This window comes from Botrytis porri, assembly GCF_014898465.1.
Source record: "Botrytis porri strain MUCL 3234 chromosome Unknown BPOR_015, whole genome shotgun sequence".
NCBI lineage: Eukaryota > Fungi > Ascomycota > Leotiomycetes > Helotiales > Sclerotiniaceae > Botrytis > Botrytis porri.
The window spans coordinates 844,384-861,850 of NW_024066089.1; the positions used below are offsets into that span (position 1 = coordinate 844,384).

General features: G+C 38.8%; 5 protein-coding genes across 5 annotated transcripts; 1 reads left to right on the forward strand and 4 right to left on the reverse strand.

Moving 5' to 3' along the window:
• Positions 1–2,197: 2,197 nt before the first annotated feature.
• On the reverse strand, positions 2,198–2,500 carry EAF01_010027 (uncharacterized protein; the record flags this gene model as incomplete). The annotated part of the gene is made up of 2 exons (XM_038918283.1): positions 2,198–2,232; positions 2,308–2,500. The coding sequence occupies 2 exons, from the start codon at positions 2,498–2,500 to the stop codon at positions 2,198–2,200; spliced, it is 228 nt and encodes a 75-aa protein (XP_038766253.1).
• Positions 2,501–3,780: 1,280 nt separating this feature from the next.
• EAF01_010028 (uncharacterized protein) lies at positions 3,781–6,153 on the forward strand (the record flags this gene model as incomplete). Its single annotated transcript, XM_038918284.1, has 7 exons — positions 3,781–3,877; positions 3,974–4,028; positions 4,102–4,292; positions 4,351–5,030; positions 5,086–5,355; positions 5,407–5,797; positions 5,846–6,153. The coding sequence occupies 7 exons, from the start codon at positions 3,781–3,783 to the stop codon at positions 6,151–6,153; spliced, it is 1,992 nt and encodes a 663-aa protein (XP_038766254.1).
• A 2,256-nt stretch (positions 6,154–8,409) lies between these two features.
• EAF01_010029 (uncharacterized protein) lies at positions 8,410–11,019 on the reverse strand (the record flags this gene model as incomplete). The annotated part of the gene is made up of 2 exons (XM_038918285.1): positions 8,410–10,448; positions 10,512–11,019. 2 exons carry the CDS (start codon positions 11,017–11,019, stop codon positions 8,410–8,412), a joined length of 2,547 nt encoding a protein of 848 aa, XP_038766255.1.
• A 640-nt stretch (positions 11,020–11,659) lies between these two features.
• Positions 11,660–12,226, reverse strand: EAF01_010030 (uncharacterized protein; the record flags this gene model as incomplete). Its single annotated transcript, XM_038918286.1, has 1 exon — positions 11,660–12,226. The coding sequence occupies one exon, from the start codon at positions 12,224–12,226 to the stop codon at positions 11,660–11,662; it is 567 nt and encodes a 188-aa protein (XP_038766256.1).
• Positions 12,227–13,647: 1,421 nt separating this feature from the next.
• EAF01_010031 (uncharacterized protein) lies at positions 13,648–15,246 on the reverse strand (the record flags this gene model as incomplete). Its single annotated transcript, XM_038918287.1, has 1 exon — positions 13,648–15,246. One exon carries the CDS (start codon positions 15,244–15,246, stop codon positions 13,648–13,650), a length of 1,599 nt encoding a protein of 532 aa, XP_038766257.1.
• Positions 15,247–17,467: the final 2,221 nt, after the last annotated feature.

Consider the following 17,467-nt stretch of genomic DNA (forward strand, 5'->3'; position numbering starts at 1 on the left):
TTCAATCTTTTATGTATTCTATTGATAAAAGTTTTTTTACTGTAAATTATAAATTACACTAAAACCATTGTATTATTTTTCTATATTACAAAACATATATTATTCAAAAATAATATTTTAGAATGAACTATTCCCTATAGTATCTTATTATCTTTAATATTTTGAATCTTTAAAATAACTAAATCTTTATAAATATTAGAATTAGATTTATATATTCCTATTATAGTATACCCTGAATAACATATATACTTTAAAAAATTGTAAAAAACAAATAGATTATTAATATAAATATAATATAATACTTTAAATTATTTTTGTATCAAATGTAGAATTACTGCTTATATAGGATTTATACATTTTTTATTTACTATCAACTTTAAAAGAGGGAGTATAATTATACTTACAAAACTATTTTTTTTGCTAATTTTATACTAATTTTATACCATAGAGAAGTCTCGATTCATTATTATTTATATCTTAAATCCTATAGATATAGGTTTATTTTTAATAATAATAATAAAGCTTAATTGATTAGAATATCAAGCTATACCTTTATTGATTAATATTTAATTTTAAAGTATTTATATTAAAAGAATAATATTTTCAATATAATTTGATAATAAATTTACTTATAAATAAATATATTAGTATACAAAATTCGAATTGACAGAATAATATCTTACTTTTTCGTAAATATTATTTGTTTTAGGAGGTTTAATATAGTACTTTATATAAAACTCTTTAAATCTATTCCTTGATATAAAATATATAAAAAGGTATATATTAATATTCTTATTATATTCCCAATAAATTTCAAGTTTAAATTCGATATAAACCAATATATATATATATCTAAATATAAATAAATTTTTATTTATTATTATAAAATACTATCAAAATGCCTATGAATTCAAAAGTTTTTTGTCTTTTAATATTTGTATATATAAATTCATTCATTTTATTATCGATTCTATTATTTTAATAGGAAAATAAATATAAAATAGATTGAATATATTATATTCTTAAGTATTAACTTGTAGGATAAATTTTCGATTGAAATTAATAAAATTCATAGGTTTGAAAGAACTTTTTGTTTTCGAAATAGAAGAAATACCTGAACGTAATATTTTTATATCTGTAGGATTAAATTCCATATTAATTGAAGTTATATTAATAAAATTGTTATATATTATACATTTGTTGATTTCTTTATTATTAATATTATTTATGAAGATATTGATGGTCTTGTTTAATGTATGAACCACTCAGGCGTCATATAATGGCGGTCTAGGGGATAGTAGTAATAATAATCTGATATCGCATGTAAAGTCTCATCTGCATAAAAAAATCTTCAAGAAAATGTTCACAATAATAGCAATAATCATTTATATTCTATCTCTTTGTCTTTCGTCTCTCTTCTTCCTCTCCCTCCTCCTCATTATTTCTCCTTTACTATTCCAGATTCACTATTCACTTCTCTTGCCCTTCTTCCCCCTCCCTCTTCCAATTCACCATTTTCCATTCACCAATCCCAATTCCCCATTCCTAATTCATCGTTCCATGTGGGAGTGAGTGATGTGTACTGTGTGCCCAGGCTATCAAAATCAACAAAACTCTACCCTCCATCTCCCATCCTCAAGCATTTCGCCCCACCCCTATCATTCCCATTCGGAAATCGTATGCCATGGGGTAAACGGTTCTGCCTTGCAGAGAAATTTCAGGAAATGCTCAACCGGAACCATACTTAGTGTTATCGCCAAAAACTGACAAATGTGCGGTAATTGTGGACACAATGGTTGTGGATTGTGCCAGGCTTCCTTAATTTTCGTCCATATGCAACAATTTTTCTATAGGGTGAGTGGGGGAGAAGGCGATTAGCAGAATTTTACTGCAGTCTGCTTAGGAGTCCTTGCTTTCTCAATGTAAGCCTATGCATATACTGTTCCTGTAGGATAAGTCGCGGCAGGAGACGGTTTGAAAGTCTCCACTGCTTAAGGTGTCCTTTTTTTCTATGCCCAATTGTTAAGACTTCCTCATTTTCAACAAAATCATTTTCCAGTGCCCAATGGCTGATCTTAAGCGCTGCGATGGACCCATCAAAAATCCACATTTCAAACTTTTTGAAATTACTTTGTTGCCTATCTAGACAATATACTTTCGCGTAGTTGAAGGCGAGGGCGAAATTCCATGGGATCTTTTACGAATCCGAGGAAGTGCCAAGCTGGATATTCCCTGTGTACTTACACATAATATGCTACACCAAGAAGCCGAAGGGACCCCGAATGAAATGTGTCCAGGGGTACTTACCCCACTGCTTCCATGGATGATAATGAGTTTGAACCTTGATGAGCTTTCTGTCCCGAGCCCTTCTTCCATGTGAATTTCTCCGACCGGAGCTCGAGCCGATACGCGGAGTTGGTTGCACGCAATGTTCTAACTCGTCTTCGAAGCGCTTGCTTGGCCATAACGGTTTTTGATGATAATTTGCCTTACCGGTCATGGTGGCCGTTATCCGGAACGTCACAGGGTACCTACATATTGTATGTCCATCTTTCGTCACCAGTTGCTTGGGAGGAGGTTGGAAAGTTGAAAGTCAAGAGTCGAAAAGTTTCAAGGAATACTTAGGTAGAAGTATTCTGTGAGATTAAAAAAGCTGTAGGATTCCAAGAGTGGATATGGGAGATCTAGCTTAACGCGCTGTATCCAATGAATATGAAGATAAAAGAAATATGGTATGATCATGATGATATCTAGGTTGGGCTAGAAATGGAAATGGAAATTTCGCGATGAGATCAACGACCAATGACCAAGTTTTTGGACGGAGTATATCCTGTTTGAAATAAGCGCGTGGGTCGAGGCTTTAGGAAATAACATGGATTTAATTCCTTATTTATATTTTGATCTTGATTTGATGTCTTGTGCGCCTAAATTGCTGATTTGCTAGAAGCCTGGGCTGGGGTCAATTGGTTGTTACCTAAAAACAAATACCCCTTCATCTCCGCTTAATTGTGATTCGTGGTTCGTGACGAAGTCTTGGAATTCGACGTTTGCTTTTTGCTATCATTGTAGATAGATGATTGTGCTCTGTACGATAACTTATACGATATACGAATTCAATCATTTGGTACTAATTCTCCATAACATACACCTTAATCCCAATTAGCTTCAACCTTACCCATAATCCCAAACCTTATTAGCAAATAGGTTCGTACATAGTAAGCGTTCCCCAGCTCAGCATCTGGGTATATAGCGGTGGCATTGTGGCAGCGTACGATAACGGCGGTTACTGGTAGTTCAGAGGGTTCCGAATAATTAAGCATCTAGGGTCTACGCGTCAGGGGAAAAAGAAGAGTTTATCTTTACTACCCAAGGTGGTTAGATGGTAAAAGTCTGAAGAGGCTTCCCTCCGTTCGCAGTATTCGGTCATCTAAATTGTCCTAGTCATTGGAGATAACCCCTCGTATCAGACTAACCTGGTAAGCTAGCGTCTTAACTCAGTATACCCGAGTGTGTATGGACTCCATGTACTGTGTAATCTTACTATTATTTCTCTATTCCGACACTTTTGGGCCTACTTCACATCGTACTAACACTCTATCTAGTAATCATGTCTAACCTGCTCTTTAGCATTCTTGCTTCTTATTCTTAGCCTTGCTTCGGCAGGAGCGAACCCCCATTCAGTGAACGTTTGTTTCCCCACAAATTATCTTGCGCAAGAACCATAGAGTCATATCTTTAACATCCGAAGTTCCACGTTCCCACCACAATGGTTCCGTCAAAATGGAGGCTCAAAGCCAGACCCAGAGTCTATCTGAATGTAACCAGTGTGGTAAGAAATTCCAACGCAAGGCACATTTACTTCGACATCAACAGCAACGTATGTATTCTCCCCATCCCAGAATGCAAGATGCTCAAGCGACGATCTGATGCTGTCATCGAATGTGGAGAGTTTCCTGACGTGTGCGAAATCTAGATTCCGGTGTTCGGCCATTCAGCTGCATATTCTGTGCCAAAACTTTCAAACGCAGGTAGGTCCCCGAGAGATACACAAGCTTGTATTCCTAAAAACTCTCAGTACTCAGTACTGACAATATATCATAGTGATGTTCTCCGAGACCATTTCAGCAGATGCGAACTTCGCGGATCAGCCGCTATCCCAGATTCCCTAGAACGAGGGCGGAAACGACACGCTTGCAATGAATGCTCGAGGCTGAAGGTTAAATGCGACAATGAAGTACCATGTCGCAAATGCAAGGAGTTTGGAAGGCGTTGTATCAAAACTTCGGGTACCAGTATGTTGTTAATGTTTACTGAAAGAAAGTTTGCGATATCGTTAACATTATATTCAAGATTCCGCTTCGTCGACAAAAACTTCTGCAAGTCCGGAAATGCCAGCTCCTCGATCTTTAACGCCCCCATCTACCACTTCGGAACCAACATCAGATCGAAATTCCATTGGCTTCTTATTGAATTTTCCAAATGAGGCAGAGTTTATGCGCGAATTCCCAAAAGCTTCCACAGGGAGTAGTCCAAAGGAAAGAACTGCGGAATACACAAGCTTGGTTCCTCAGAATACAATACAGCCATGGGCCACAGGAGATATGATGAACCAGAATATGGTAAATTTTGGATACACTTCGAGTATGGAGGTGGACCAAAACCTAGCTTTTCTCCACAACCTGGAATTCGACACATTCGAAAGACAAACGCATGGATGGCAGTTTCCTCCAGACAGTTTAATTCCATGGTCACCGGATGGGATGTTTAACGATCGAAACGTTCTAGAACAACGTGCGTACGATATACGGGAAAAGTTGAGATATGCTGCAAGCTCAATGGTTGCGCCCAATGCTATTTCCAAAGAAGTTTTGGAAGCAATCGAGATCATAACCGTGGATACCATTGCTGCGTATATCAAATTGTATTTCAAACATTGGCATCACCATGCACCTATGGTTCACGAAGCAACTTTTAATCCATGTACAGCTGCATTACCCCTAGTACTTTCGGTCATGAGTCTTGGTGCAATGGTAAGCGTGTTTCATATTCCATGAATACAGAGTTGAATGGCTAATGAAACTTCAGTATTCCAAACAGGCCGATGAGGTAGCGAAGGGAAAGCTTCTTTTGGACATCATGGAAACCTACATCTATTCAATAAATGGTTTCAATGACGAATTCGACTTACCTGGTAGAACGTATGCTGAGCGTACGAAGAACCTGTCCCAAGAATGGTTACAATACCAATTAGAAGAATTTCAAGGTGCGTATCTCATTGTGGTTGTGCAATACTGGACGGGCAATGAGATAGCAAGGACACGGGTGAGGCAACAACGGTTTGCAAAATTAATATCAGTGAGTACCAGAAATCACATGTTTCCAAGGGGCTGAGCTGATTTCGGGCAGATATACCGCTACTTGGAATTAAATACCATCCAGCATTCTCCTGGGTTTGTTATCAAAGATCAAGCTTCATTTAGGGATTGGGTTCGTAAAGAATCGTATATCAGAACGGCAACGGTGATGATGATGCTCGACAACGCATTTGCAATATTCAACAATCTTACTCCAAGACTTCAATGGGCAGAAATAGATCTCCCATTTCCTAGCAATGAGGGGTATTTCAAAGCTACAAAGTTCGAAGATCTTAAGGATCATGCAGGTTTTCCCGTTTCAAAAATAAAGATAAAGGATGCTTTCCTATTATTGTTTTCTCCTATTGAAAGCGCCAAAGAAGACCTGATGCCGTTGTGCAACCGCAATTTAACTGCTCTAGATATGCAAATGCTCATTCACAGTAAGACTATCCACTTCCATTAAACTATACACAATGCTGACCCTATAGTTCTCTACGTTCATATATGGACCTCAACATTTTGTAATCCTTTGGTTCACTTACCTTCAACATCTATTCCTTCAATCGTTGCACCTTTCAAACTTGCGATACAAAATTGGAAATTCGTTTGGGATGATATCAAATCAGCAGTAGATGCGGATGAATGGAATAGACTTGGGTTTGAGAGAACAGCGGAAACTTATTATACTGCGGTTAGAAGTATCCTAGAGGTTTTTGAGTCGAGGAATGGGAAATTTCCCCCTTTTCCTAGTGATTGTGAGAAGGGTGCTCACATGAAAAGGCTTTTGAGTTTTTGATTTAGTAGCATGGAGATTCATATGCATATTTGGATGTTCGGTTTTGGGAATCGGATTGAGTCGAACTTGGTGGAATGGACGGTCGGATGGATGGATGGATGGATGGATGGTGTTTTGGTTTCATGGGAAGTGATACTCCAATGCATATTAGGCATACATGGGATTTGATTCAACGAACATGTTTATGGTAATGGGTAGGAGTGGAGTTTTTTGATATCCGAGAGTCTGAGATTCTTGAGGGATTGCGTAACTGAAATTATCACCCATGTTTTAATTATAGATTATCATGTCTCCTATTATCTTTAAACTCCATTCTATAATGTCAATCCATTGCAGTCATTTGTCCAGTTGGCAGGATTAATCTGTATTTACTTTTGTAAAATCCAAGTAGATTAATGAGTGGGAGACACATGTGTGCTGATATCTAAATTCTCAAGTAGAGATCACGACTCCACGAGTCTTCCTTTGGAAAAATGACGTCTGCTAGTGTACTTCGTATATGATGCGATTGTTTGTGTGTGGGTATTTGCCGACGAATTGGAGATCGGCGACGCCCCGAGGTTTAGGGAGTCCTAAAGTCTAAATTAAGTGAATAGTGCTAGATCGGAGATCATTGGTGGATACCTGTTGTTAGATGGAGAGTAGCGTAGGTGTATTGGGTTTCTTTTCTATTGGAAGAATATGAAATCATACGATGTAGAGATAGGTACTTGGTGTTGGTGAGAACATTATATTCGTATATCGAAAATTGGGATTACTCCGCTGCGAGAAAGAAAATAAAAATTGAAAGTGTATGTGTATGTGAGGTTTGGTCTGTGACTATTGAGGTATTGTGTGTATGTACCAGGTGTGTATGTGTGTATTTTATCTTCTTGAGGTAGTAGGTATGTGCGTGTCATGTATGTGCGTAGCTAGCTTCGGAGGAGTATACTTTTTTTTTGCAATGAATGGACGAGTATTCGGAGACTAGAGGGCGGGATGTTTCACATGGAGAGTGAGAATGTGCCACTGTGGAAGTACCGAGGAGGGAGAGGGAGAGAGGGAGGCGAGGATCGGTGGTGAGTTTCTGGATAGGGATGTGTTTTCCGGGAGACCTTCGGAGAGGGGGCCGAGCGAGTCAGTGGTTGGTAAGGAATCTATGGATAGGGTCGGTGATAGGGTTGGGGTTTTAATGTCCGTCATGGATATTGGATTTGGGAGGGTGGGGGGGAGGGAGAGGGTAATCTGATATATTTAGGTTTGGGTGGTGTTGGTTTGGGAAATTGGTTATATGGGGAATTGGAATACGATGAGTTTTACGGATGGTATTTTTATTTTTTATGGAATAACCCTTTTTTATTCATGGCATTGGCATGCGATTAGTTCCCCATTTACATTTTAATGTGCGCTAGCATTTAATTGTACGCTAGGTAGTTTTGGCTGATTTCTTTGGAGGTAGTTGAACGGTCTTGAATTTACATCGCGGCAGTGGCGCTTATTGAATTTGTTTCTCAGTAGATTGGTATTGTTATTGTTACATAGTAATGATCTATTTTTGCGATTGATGAACCCCCTGATCGACGAATAGCTACGAAATAATGCCAACTCTCCTCTTTGATATCGCAAACCTCACTTCCATGGAAGGCTGGGTGTCTTACCCATTTGGTATAGATGGGCATGTAGCGGACGCTTTACAAGCATCTACATATTTATAAGGACCTCGATGACACATTCTGGGTTTAGGAATGCATTCCTGAAGAGTTGGGAAAGAATTCGATTACAGTGCTGGAAGTTTGTTATGGTATAAGTTCGTATAGAGTGTCTTGAATGAGTTAGTGTGCAATCTCTATACGATCTCGCCAGGTGATGATTCAGGGGATACTGAGAATGATTGTGTAAAGATATATTGAGATGTTGAGCCTTGAGGTTGATCAGAATAATGATATCAAATGGGATAATCATATTGTTTGGGGCAATCATATTATTTAGAACTATCATAGAGTTCTGAAAAGGAGGGAAGAGAGAGGAGGTCATGAGGGGTTCCCCTTTTGTGTGTACACTTTTACTCTCACGCCCATTTGCTCATACCAAGGCTCTAAAATAACGCACACGATTTGAAGTATGTCCCATGTCTCATCCGATTGTATCCCCGAGTGTATAGCATCGGGTTGAAAACTCATGATTGTCAATGATGGTTTGATTGTAGTCAAGACTATATAATCAAGACTAGATGAGAACTTTAAGCTCTCTAAAATCTATACCAGAAATCGTGCCCATTTATATAATCACTATCTGCTCGAATCCATCTTCTCTTCTCTTAAATCCATTTGCCAACAGCTGTCCTTGTCCATCTTTATCTAATATAATCGGATATGTCCCCAATTCCGTAAGTAATTTATTTTGTCGAAAACTACTCGTAACGCTCCCGAAATTTCCACTTCCAACCCTTCTATATACTTTCTCCCCCGGCTTGACGAATTTCCCATCATCACCAATTTGATCGGAAGCATCTACCTCAACGAGAAAAATGCATTGACAGGACACAGTGCTATCGAATGATATCAGCAGTGGCATCCATACTAAGCTTCTGATTCCCGTGTTCCAACTAATAATCTCATATGCCTCTTCCGTATCTCCAGTATACCATATACCTTGTCCCGTGTATTCGTCAATAAGCTTGATACTTTTTTCCCAAGCATTCCAACTCGGTGCTCTTTTGTAAGCTGCCTTTACACGATTCAAACGTCCACGTAATCTCATCCATCCCGCTTTCACAAAACCAAAAAGGTACTCTGTTTCAAGTGCTACATCTGCGTCTAGTGCATTGGCTAGTGCAAATTGTTTAAGGCCAGGGTTGTCTTTATATAATGGACTGAGGCCGGATGCAGTGATGGTATAATTATGTACTGGTGCTGCAACACTGGCCCAGCTCCAGCTTGGAGCTACATACTCTGGGTCTCCAACTCGCTTTCTTCGTGGTGTGGTTCGTCCATCTATGTTAACCCAAGTCAGTTGATGCACAAGGTTGAAATCATATAGCCCCGCGAGATATTTCTGGGGCATCATTGCGGCTAGTTCTTGAGCGATGGATGAAACGGCAATGAGTTTATCCATGTTTTGTGTCAATTTACAACGTGTGTATGATGCTACGGTAGATTGCCAGATTCTTTCAAAATCGTTCAGTATACTGATTAGTTGTTCTTGAGAAGCAGGGTTCATCAACACAGACATTTCCCGTACAAAGTGCAACGTTCTTCGTAAACTCGACCCTTGAATACCAGCCCATTCGGGGTGTTCTCCACCAGAATGTTCATCACAAGCCCAGTACACACTGTTCTTCGAAAAAGCTAGAGTTCTTCGAGCAAGATTGCGCTCTTGATATACCCATGCTCGTGTGAATAAGGGTGCATTCGATACAGTATTGCCAGGTATGTCAGAGGCGAAGTTCCACAAAAGCCTTGCTACGCCACTAAGTAACAAGCAGTCGCCATTATCAGCATTCTGTTGTCCAAGATCATGGCCAAGAATAGACGCAAAAGAAGTTCGAAATCCATACTCCGCTCGTGGATCTCGATATTCATTGATAAAACCTTCATAGTCAGATGTAGTGGACAGAGCCGCAATATTTAGCCATGCAAACTTGTACACATCTCTCATCATAGCGCTCTGCTCCTGCCAATCTTCAAGGCTGTCTTGAATAATACATAAGCTATCGATCCAGATGTACTTGAATCCTAGCGAAACACACACAATTACTGCATGCCTGAAGGTGAGTGGAAGATCATCGAGTGGCACGTCAACTCGCCAAAGGGCAAGATTTGACTCAGTGAGCACTGCTCCAACACGACCACCAAGCGGAGCAGAAGGATCCGGCGATGGACCCCAAGAATGAGAGAGGGAAGCGTAGTCTACTCCCTTCCACTCAGGAGGAAAGTCAGCAGGATCAGATCTTAGTACTAAACGCGCAGTTATATCACAATATCCAGGCTCAGAGTCGTCTCGAGCAATTTTAAGTAGGCGATCTGGAAACCAATCTGTTTCCGGGTCATATTGATCTTTGCCACCCTCTCTGAATATCCTGCGACATTTTGCATGGGAGTTTGCGCAAGTATTCATCCATAACCCTACCCCGGCCATTGTTCCACCGCTCAGCGTTGAACAGAAAGCAGCATATTCGGGTTGAACAATGCCAGTATCCTGCACTGTGGGATCCTGGAAATCTAGTGGTATAATAACAGAGTAATCATGGGACATTTCCCCGGAGGCTGGTATATGTACAGTGTCATTCTCCGTACTGGGGTAGACCTTAAAGCCACCTGATCACACGTTAAATCATTATGCTGCTATAAATTTTCATAAACTTCGTTGTAGATACATACCAATTCCCCAAGAAAACCCGCCCTTGTGTTTTGTGGTAACAAGTACACTAAGACATCTATTCGGAATATCTACACTTCCCGCCCAAGTCAAACTCCAGTCCTCATAAGGTGTATCTCGCAAGGAAGGTTCAAATGATGTATGTGCTTGCATTGCATCAAAAAGAATTCGGATCTTTGCACACATAACGCAATTCTCATGCAATGGATCCTCCTCGGGATAATCCTTAGGATTTATCCATAGACTTGTATGTTTCGGTCGAAAATCGCGTACTTGCATAGATGGAGAGTGTACAATCTGAAGTTTTCCATGCTTCGTTCCATCTCCGTATAGTTTTATCATATGTGATAGTAGGGTAAGACATCGTGCACATATTGATCGAGTTCCTTTCCCCGCCGGACGAGGCGGAGGAAAAGACAAGGTTGGATATAAATCCTTAGGAGATTCCACAGGTGTTGGTTCCTTGATTGACAGCTTTTCCAGCGTAGAGTCCAAAAGCCGAGATAACATGTTCAACAGAAATGCTCACATTCTTGTGCTGGGTTTGTAGAAGTATTGTCCTTATCAGCATTGCAGCTGTTCAGCTCCGCTTGGCGCCCAGCTCCTTCAATTAGGCAGACCACGCACATTGTATGGTAACAAAGTGATAAACGGAGATGCACTACACGGGCCATCCATTATAAACTCTTTACATTTCATTGCAATTGTGCTTATTGGAAAGTCCTAGGTCAGAGAGATGAAGGCTTATACCAAGCTAGATTAGGTATATCCCATTTCTCCAAGCAACTGCCGAGGTTGTCCTCTCATGTCAACGCCAAAATCTCATATATATCCTCCTTGTCGCTCCCATATATCTCCTTGGTGAAAAACCACTCACATTACATCCGGCGATATATCGTCAAGTATTGATTATTGGGTCTTCATCTACGTGCCAGGATCGATTCTTTCCAGAGATGACTCCGATTCCGTCTTTCTCCAAGGTCAATTTCATTTCTCTTCAACCTTTCGATTCAATATTTAGCTAAACTCACGTTAGGGGCTCACATTCATATATTCAAAATTATCTAGGTATAATATCTATCTATTAAGGAAAAAAGCAAATTTCTATCTCTCTCAGTCAAGGAGGTCCGATCTGATTGGTCCAGCCAATCTAATCATACCCTCTTCTCAACATGTCGATTCTGGGCCAGTACGGTGATTCCTCTGCGTCCAAGTCTGTATCGCCAAAGAATCTCTGCACGTCAAACGTGTCATCGTCGTCGTACTGAATTTGTCCTGCCGTCAAACCTTCCATGACTGTGTCGTGATCTTCATCGTCTTCGTCTGAGAGAGCCGAAACTTCTGAGACATCGGACATGTTTCCATCATCTGAGTCACGTTCATCTTCTGAAACATCGTCGACTGCAACAGTCTCGCTTGTCTCGCCAATTGATTTGTTCTTCATTGACATACCGATTGTGTTCGTCGAATTGCGCATTTCCGTCTTCTGATCAACCTCGCTTGAGCCCGAGTCTTCGAAGATGGAGATCGGTTCTTCGCAATTGATACATGGAGAATCAGCTATAGTCTCGTTGTTGAGTTTCCGGTAGTTTTTACAAAAGAAAGCGTTTTTGCGGACAGGATAGCAATTGGATTCACAGTGGAAAGCCTCATAGCTGGTCTTTTGCTTGCTGTCGCAAGTGGGGCAAACCTCGATGGTGCAAATCCAGTTACACATGATGTGGTTGGTAAGTTGATCTGGTGTTTTCTTGGTTGGTTTTAGTTGCTGTTGTAGGGTTTGGAGTGTTGATCAATGGAGTACTGATTTAATGAAAATTTAGAAGTCTAGAATCAGCCAGCATTATACCTCATCGGAGAGGGTTGTTCTGATCCCATTCCGCTTCTGTCCTTCACCTGTCTATTTGCTTCGAATAAGACCGAAGGTTTAACACAAGATACTCCCACACCTTCACGAGATTAATCTCTATAACATCCAATTCCCAGTTCAAACTATAAATAAAGCGATTGTTCTTAACAATGAAACGAAACAAAGAGATTCTGTATGCCTTTGAGCAAGATTTTAACATCTAAAGAACATTATCAACTCTTCTTTGTCTTCTTTGTAGTTCCAAACCCTGGCTTTCATACTCTGCTTTCTTTGTTATGTTCTAGTACAAAAGCTTTGCAGCGAACAACCACATTTTTTAAAAGCTCTTGTGATTCATCAATACATACAGGAACGGCAAATACCAAAGTCGGTCACCGCCATATCAAATATACGTACCTACCCAAATTATCTTTCCGAATCTCAGGATACTCACCAATCACAAAACAACTTAGCATAATAGCTACAACCAAAATCATGTGTACCATTACCCATACCTACCATGACTGTTCCCACATACACAAATATACATATAAATATTCTCTCCAACTGAGGAACGAGTCCCACAAAACCACATCTTCCTGTCCAAAAGCCTCTAAGAAATCAAAACTATGGAGTTTAAACAAATGTGCAAGATGTACTAGAGCAGCGACGGCAAAGGGAAAGAAAACAATCAAGATCAAGGAACCCAAATGGAGCAAGATGTATCGAGAACTTAGAGGGTGATGGAAGGTAGTTGATTGGTCGGGGGAAAGAAATGCGGATAGGTATGAAGAGGATACGGATTGTACTACTAGTCCGACGACGAAGAGCTCTTGGTTGTCGGATAATTTGAGGTATTTGGTGTGATTTGGATATCGAACTAAATTCAAACATTCAAATACATTCAGACATTTAACTAAATTCAAATATTCAAATAAATTCAGATATTCAAATAAATTCAAACATTCAAAAACATTCAGACATCCAAATACATTCAGATATCCAACTGACTTCAGATATCAAACCCAATCCAAACTTTAACCCAAACTCAAACATTAAACCAACTCCAGACATTAAAAATCTCCATAACAACTCGTCCGTGATGCTTCCTTGCCTTCCACTGTACACTTACTCCTCTCTCTATCTCCAACATCATCCTGAACACCACTGAGTGCAGTATCCCCCGAATCGATTCGAACATAAGTCAACTACCCCACTTTCCGACCACCCCCTGTTTCCGACCACCTAAAAAATTCATATTATCTACACTTAAAACTTTAATAACTCAATAACTATTGAACTTCAATGAAATCGCCTGTAGAATCACTTTCTATAGCACTAGAGCTATCATCTACCTCATCTTCACGATCTCCAGCTTCAATTTGTGTACGCCTTATAGCTCTAATCCCTGCGAACTTCGAATTTGGAGATACCACAACCTTTCGCCTTTTTCTAGGTAATGCTTCATCTAATTGATATTCTAGCTTTCTAATCTTATTCTCTGCCTCTAAGGGTTCATAATCCTTAGCATCGAATCCTTTTATAATCTTGCGAAATAGTAATCTTCGTGTTGGCAAATCGATCTCCTTCTCTTGAATCATTATATCTCTATATTTTCTGATATCGGCTCCTTTTTGAGGGGTTTTCCATTGAATAAACGATGAATATATATTCCATTGAAGAATAGGATCATCATCAGATTCAGGATTAAGTGATAAAACCTCTCTATTGCTATTTTCAAGCAAAAGTCGACTCATAAGAGGTTTAGCCATATTTTTGGGCCAAAGACCACTAGCTTGCCACCCAGACTTGATATTTTGAATAGTTAAACCTTCTATTCTAGCCTTCTGATAGCAAGAAAGGAAATTGCGCTTTCCAATTGGTGAGGAATCGGATAATAGACTTAATTTATTAAGTTCGATTCGATATGCACTTTTTAGGGGTGAGAACACAGATAAATCGAGTGGTTGTAGTACGTGTGACGTATGTGGTGGGAGAAGTAAGAGATATATGTTGTTATTAAAGCATTCTAACATAAATGCTGTAGTTTCATGGCTTCCGTGTCCGTCCAAAATGAGGAGTCTTGAATTTTCCGGCTGAATAGGGGTAGTTTGAGGGATATAGATCTTTTTCAGCCATTCTAAAGCTGTAGCATCTGTAGTCCATCCATTTTCTGTAGCGGTAAAGTTCCAACCCTTGAATAGAGTCAAATCTGTTGGAAACCATTGTTGTTGAACTGATTTTCCCTTATATATTACAAGGGGAGTAATGCTTTTTCCATTGGCTGAAATGCATTCTATAAAAGAGGTCCAAATTCGAGATCCAGGTTGCTTTTTTTGAATAAATCTTCGATCAGTGCTTCCTACTACTAGTCCATTAAGACCCTGACCCTCCATTATACCTGCTTCATCCATATTCCATCTGTTGGCCGGCTTAATAGCCTTGATTTCAGGGATTGCGAGGTTCCGGAACCACTTCTTAATAATATCAGATGTAGCACCTGAAACTCGTGCAGAATCGATTTGATGTTGCTTCTTAGTTCCAATATTAGGATGCCTTCGAAAAAAGCTATGTATCCATTTCTTTCCAAGTGAGGGATCCTCCCCTCGTACAATAAGGAGGTGCTCTGCCATCTCTCTGATTTGACGATGTGTAGGGCTAGTACCAAGAGCTTCCTGTACTAATATCCATTCTGCTAGTCGATTCTCCTGAATTGGAGATAACTTTTGAAGTATTTGGGCGCCTTTTTGATGCGAAACTCCACCATATATTCGATCGTGAAGTGTGGTACGTGGAACACCATAATCCAAGCTAGCTCTTCGTATGCTTGCTCCATTTGTAATCGCTCTAAGAGCCTCTGCGATATCTTCTTCGGTATATCTATTCTTCATATCACAATTATAATAATATCAAAATTTCAAATCAATTGATTAAAGCATTGTTGAGTTATTCAAAGTATAAATTTTATAATTACTCAAAGCGGTGTGGTTTTTGAGGTGGTCGAAAAGAGGGGGTGGTCGGAAAGTGGGGTAGTTGACTTAATACATAGATAGGTACACACTTCAAATTCTCCACCATATAACAAATCAATTACCTTCGCACCGTGATCACTATAAGATGAATATAGGATACTCATACATACCATACATACCCAATCAATTCCGCCATCCCCTCCCCTTCCTCAACATCATCAACCAATTCATCCAATCTATCCATCCTCCCATCCCCTTCCCCATTTCCAAACCACTCACTAAAACACCACATTACACCCACAATTCACTTCGACACACACACACACCCGTGTTATTCAAACCCTTTCATGACCTCGATTCGACGGCATCCCTTACCAAGCAAAGATGACACGGTCGGAAAGGGGAAAAAAAGGAAAGTGTTTGTAGTTAGCGGCTGTGAGATGGGAAGGTTTCGATGCGAGTCTACTTACCCAGCTAGGTACACAATTATCAATAAAAGAAAGAATAAGTCGAATAATTAATTCGCTGTTGTAGGTCGAGAGTAATATACACACACACAATAAAAGTCTATTGTTCAAATAACCTTCGATGCTCTCTATACACATTAAAATAAATCATAATAGCTACAAGATGATTGATTGGTGGCCTATATTTAAGCGGAGCATTGGAGACTTTCGAACAGCCACTCACAGCCACTCACAGCCGCCACATCTACCATTCTTCCTTCCACCTATCCATCCTCTGATTCCTCTCCTCTCCCTCTAAACCCTCGCCCCCCTCATCCAAAAGAACTCCAAAAGAAACCTCCAAAAAGGTCAATGAACCTGCCCGGGGTCGAACCGGGGACCTGCTGCGATCTCACATAGTCAAATTCAAACCAGCGTGTAAAGCAGACGTGATAACCACTACACCACAAGTCCTTGCTGTTTTTTATTATTATAGTGTTTTATTTTGGCTAATTATCTACATTCATATTCACGTGGAATACTTGAGAAGTGGGGGATTCGGGTGAATGTGGGCACGTGGGGTGGGCATTGGGAATTGGGTGGGTGGTCTGTGCATATTGTAAGTGCTTAACGAGTGAGTTGAATGAAGAAATAAAGAAGAAAAGATATAATAGAGGCAGAGATATACCAGTAGATAGATGAAATAAAAATTGAAGATCTTACCTATATAAACTTACATTATAGTCTCTGGAATTTTTTAATCAAACAAATATCCCTTAGAACATTCATTCAAACTTGTCAATTACATAACATAACGTCAATCCCTCGAAATTCGACAATGATAGCATTCATCTCGCATATAAAATCTCTCAGAATACCAAGGCCGATTTGGTCGATATAGCCAAAACCTCAAAAATAGATTTCTGCTTAAAGCAAAAAAAAATTCTAAAATTTGTATAGTGTGGCTATAGAAAACTTGGAAAAAATATTTGTATTATGTAAAGCGCAATCTTATTATATATCACTATAAAAACTATACATAATATATCTTCAATTTTTCGAATAATATAATAGCGATAATAATATCATTGTATTATAATACTTATTTTAATAATAAACATTGCTTTTTATCAACTATATAAAGCTTATATGATCACCTTAGTATATATAACCTTATAATAAACAAATATATTCAATATAAATAAACAATTGAATCTATTAACTCTTTAATCAAAAATCTTTCAATTAATTCAAAGCTTATAATATCAAGTTATATAATCGTTATAATAAAATGACATTTGATTTTGCTATAGTTAATAACCCTCCTCTCTTTTCACTAGTTTTTAATATATTAGATTCAAGAAATTCAAATGATTTATTAGAGCCTATATTCTTTAAACCATTGAAAATCGATAGAAATCAACATATTAATTACTCTTTTCAGCTTGTATATCCTTCTTTATATACCTTATATTTAGTATTTACTAATATTTTATTAGTTAAAATATTATTCTACATATATAAATCACCTAAAACTTCTCGAAAAAAAGATTCTATATAAGGTTTAACTTTAATACAATAATGCTTTAGGTAATTCCCTATATGATATACATATTATTAAAGCTTTAATTATTCAATCTTGATATGTATATAACTTCAAAACTTTTATTTATTATTTATTAATCTCTCTTTTT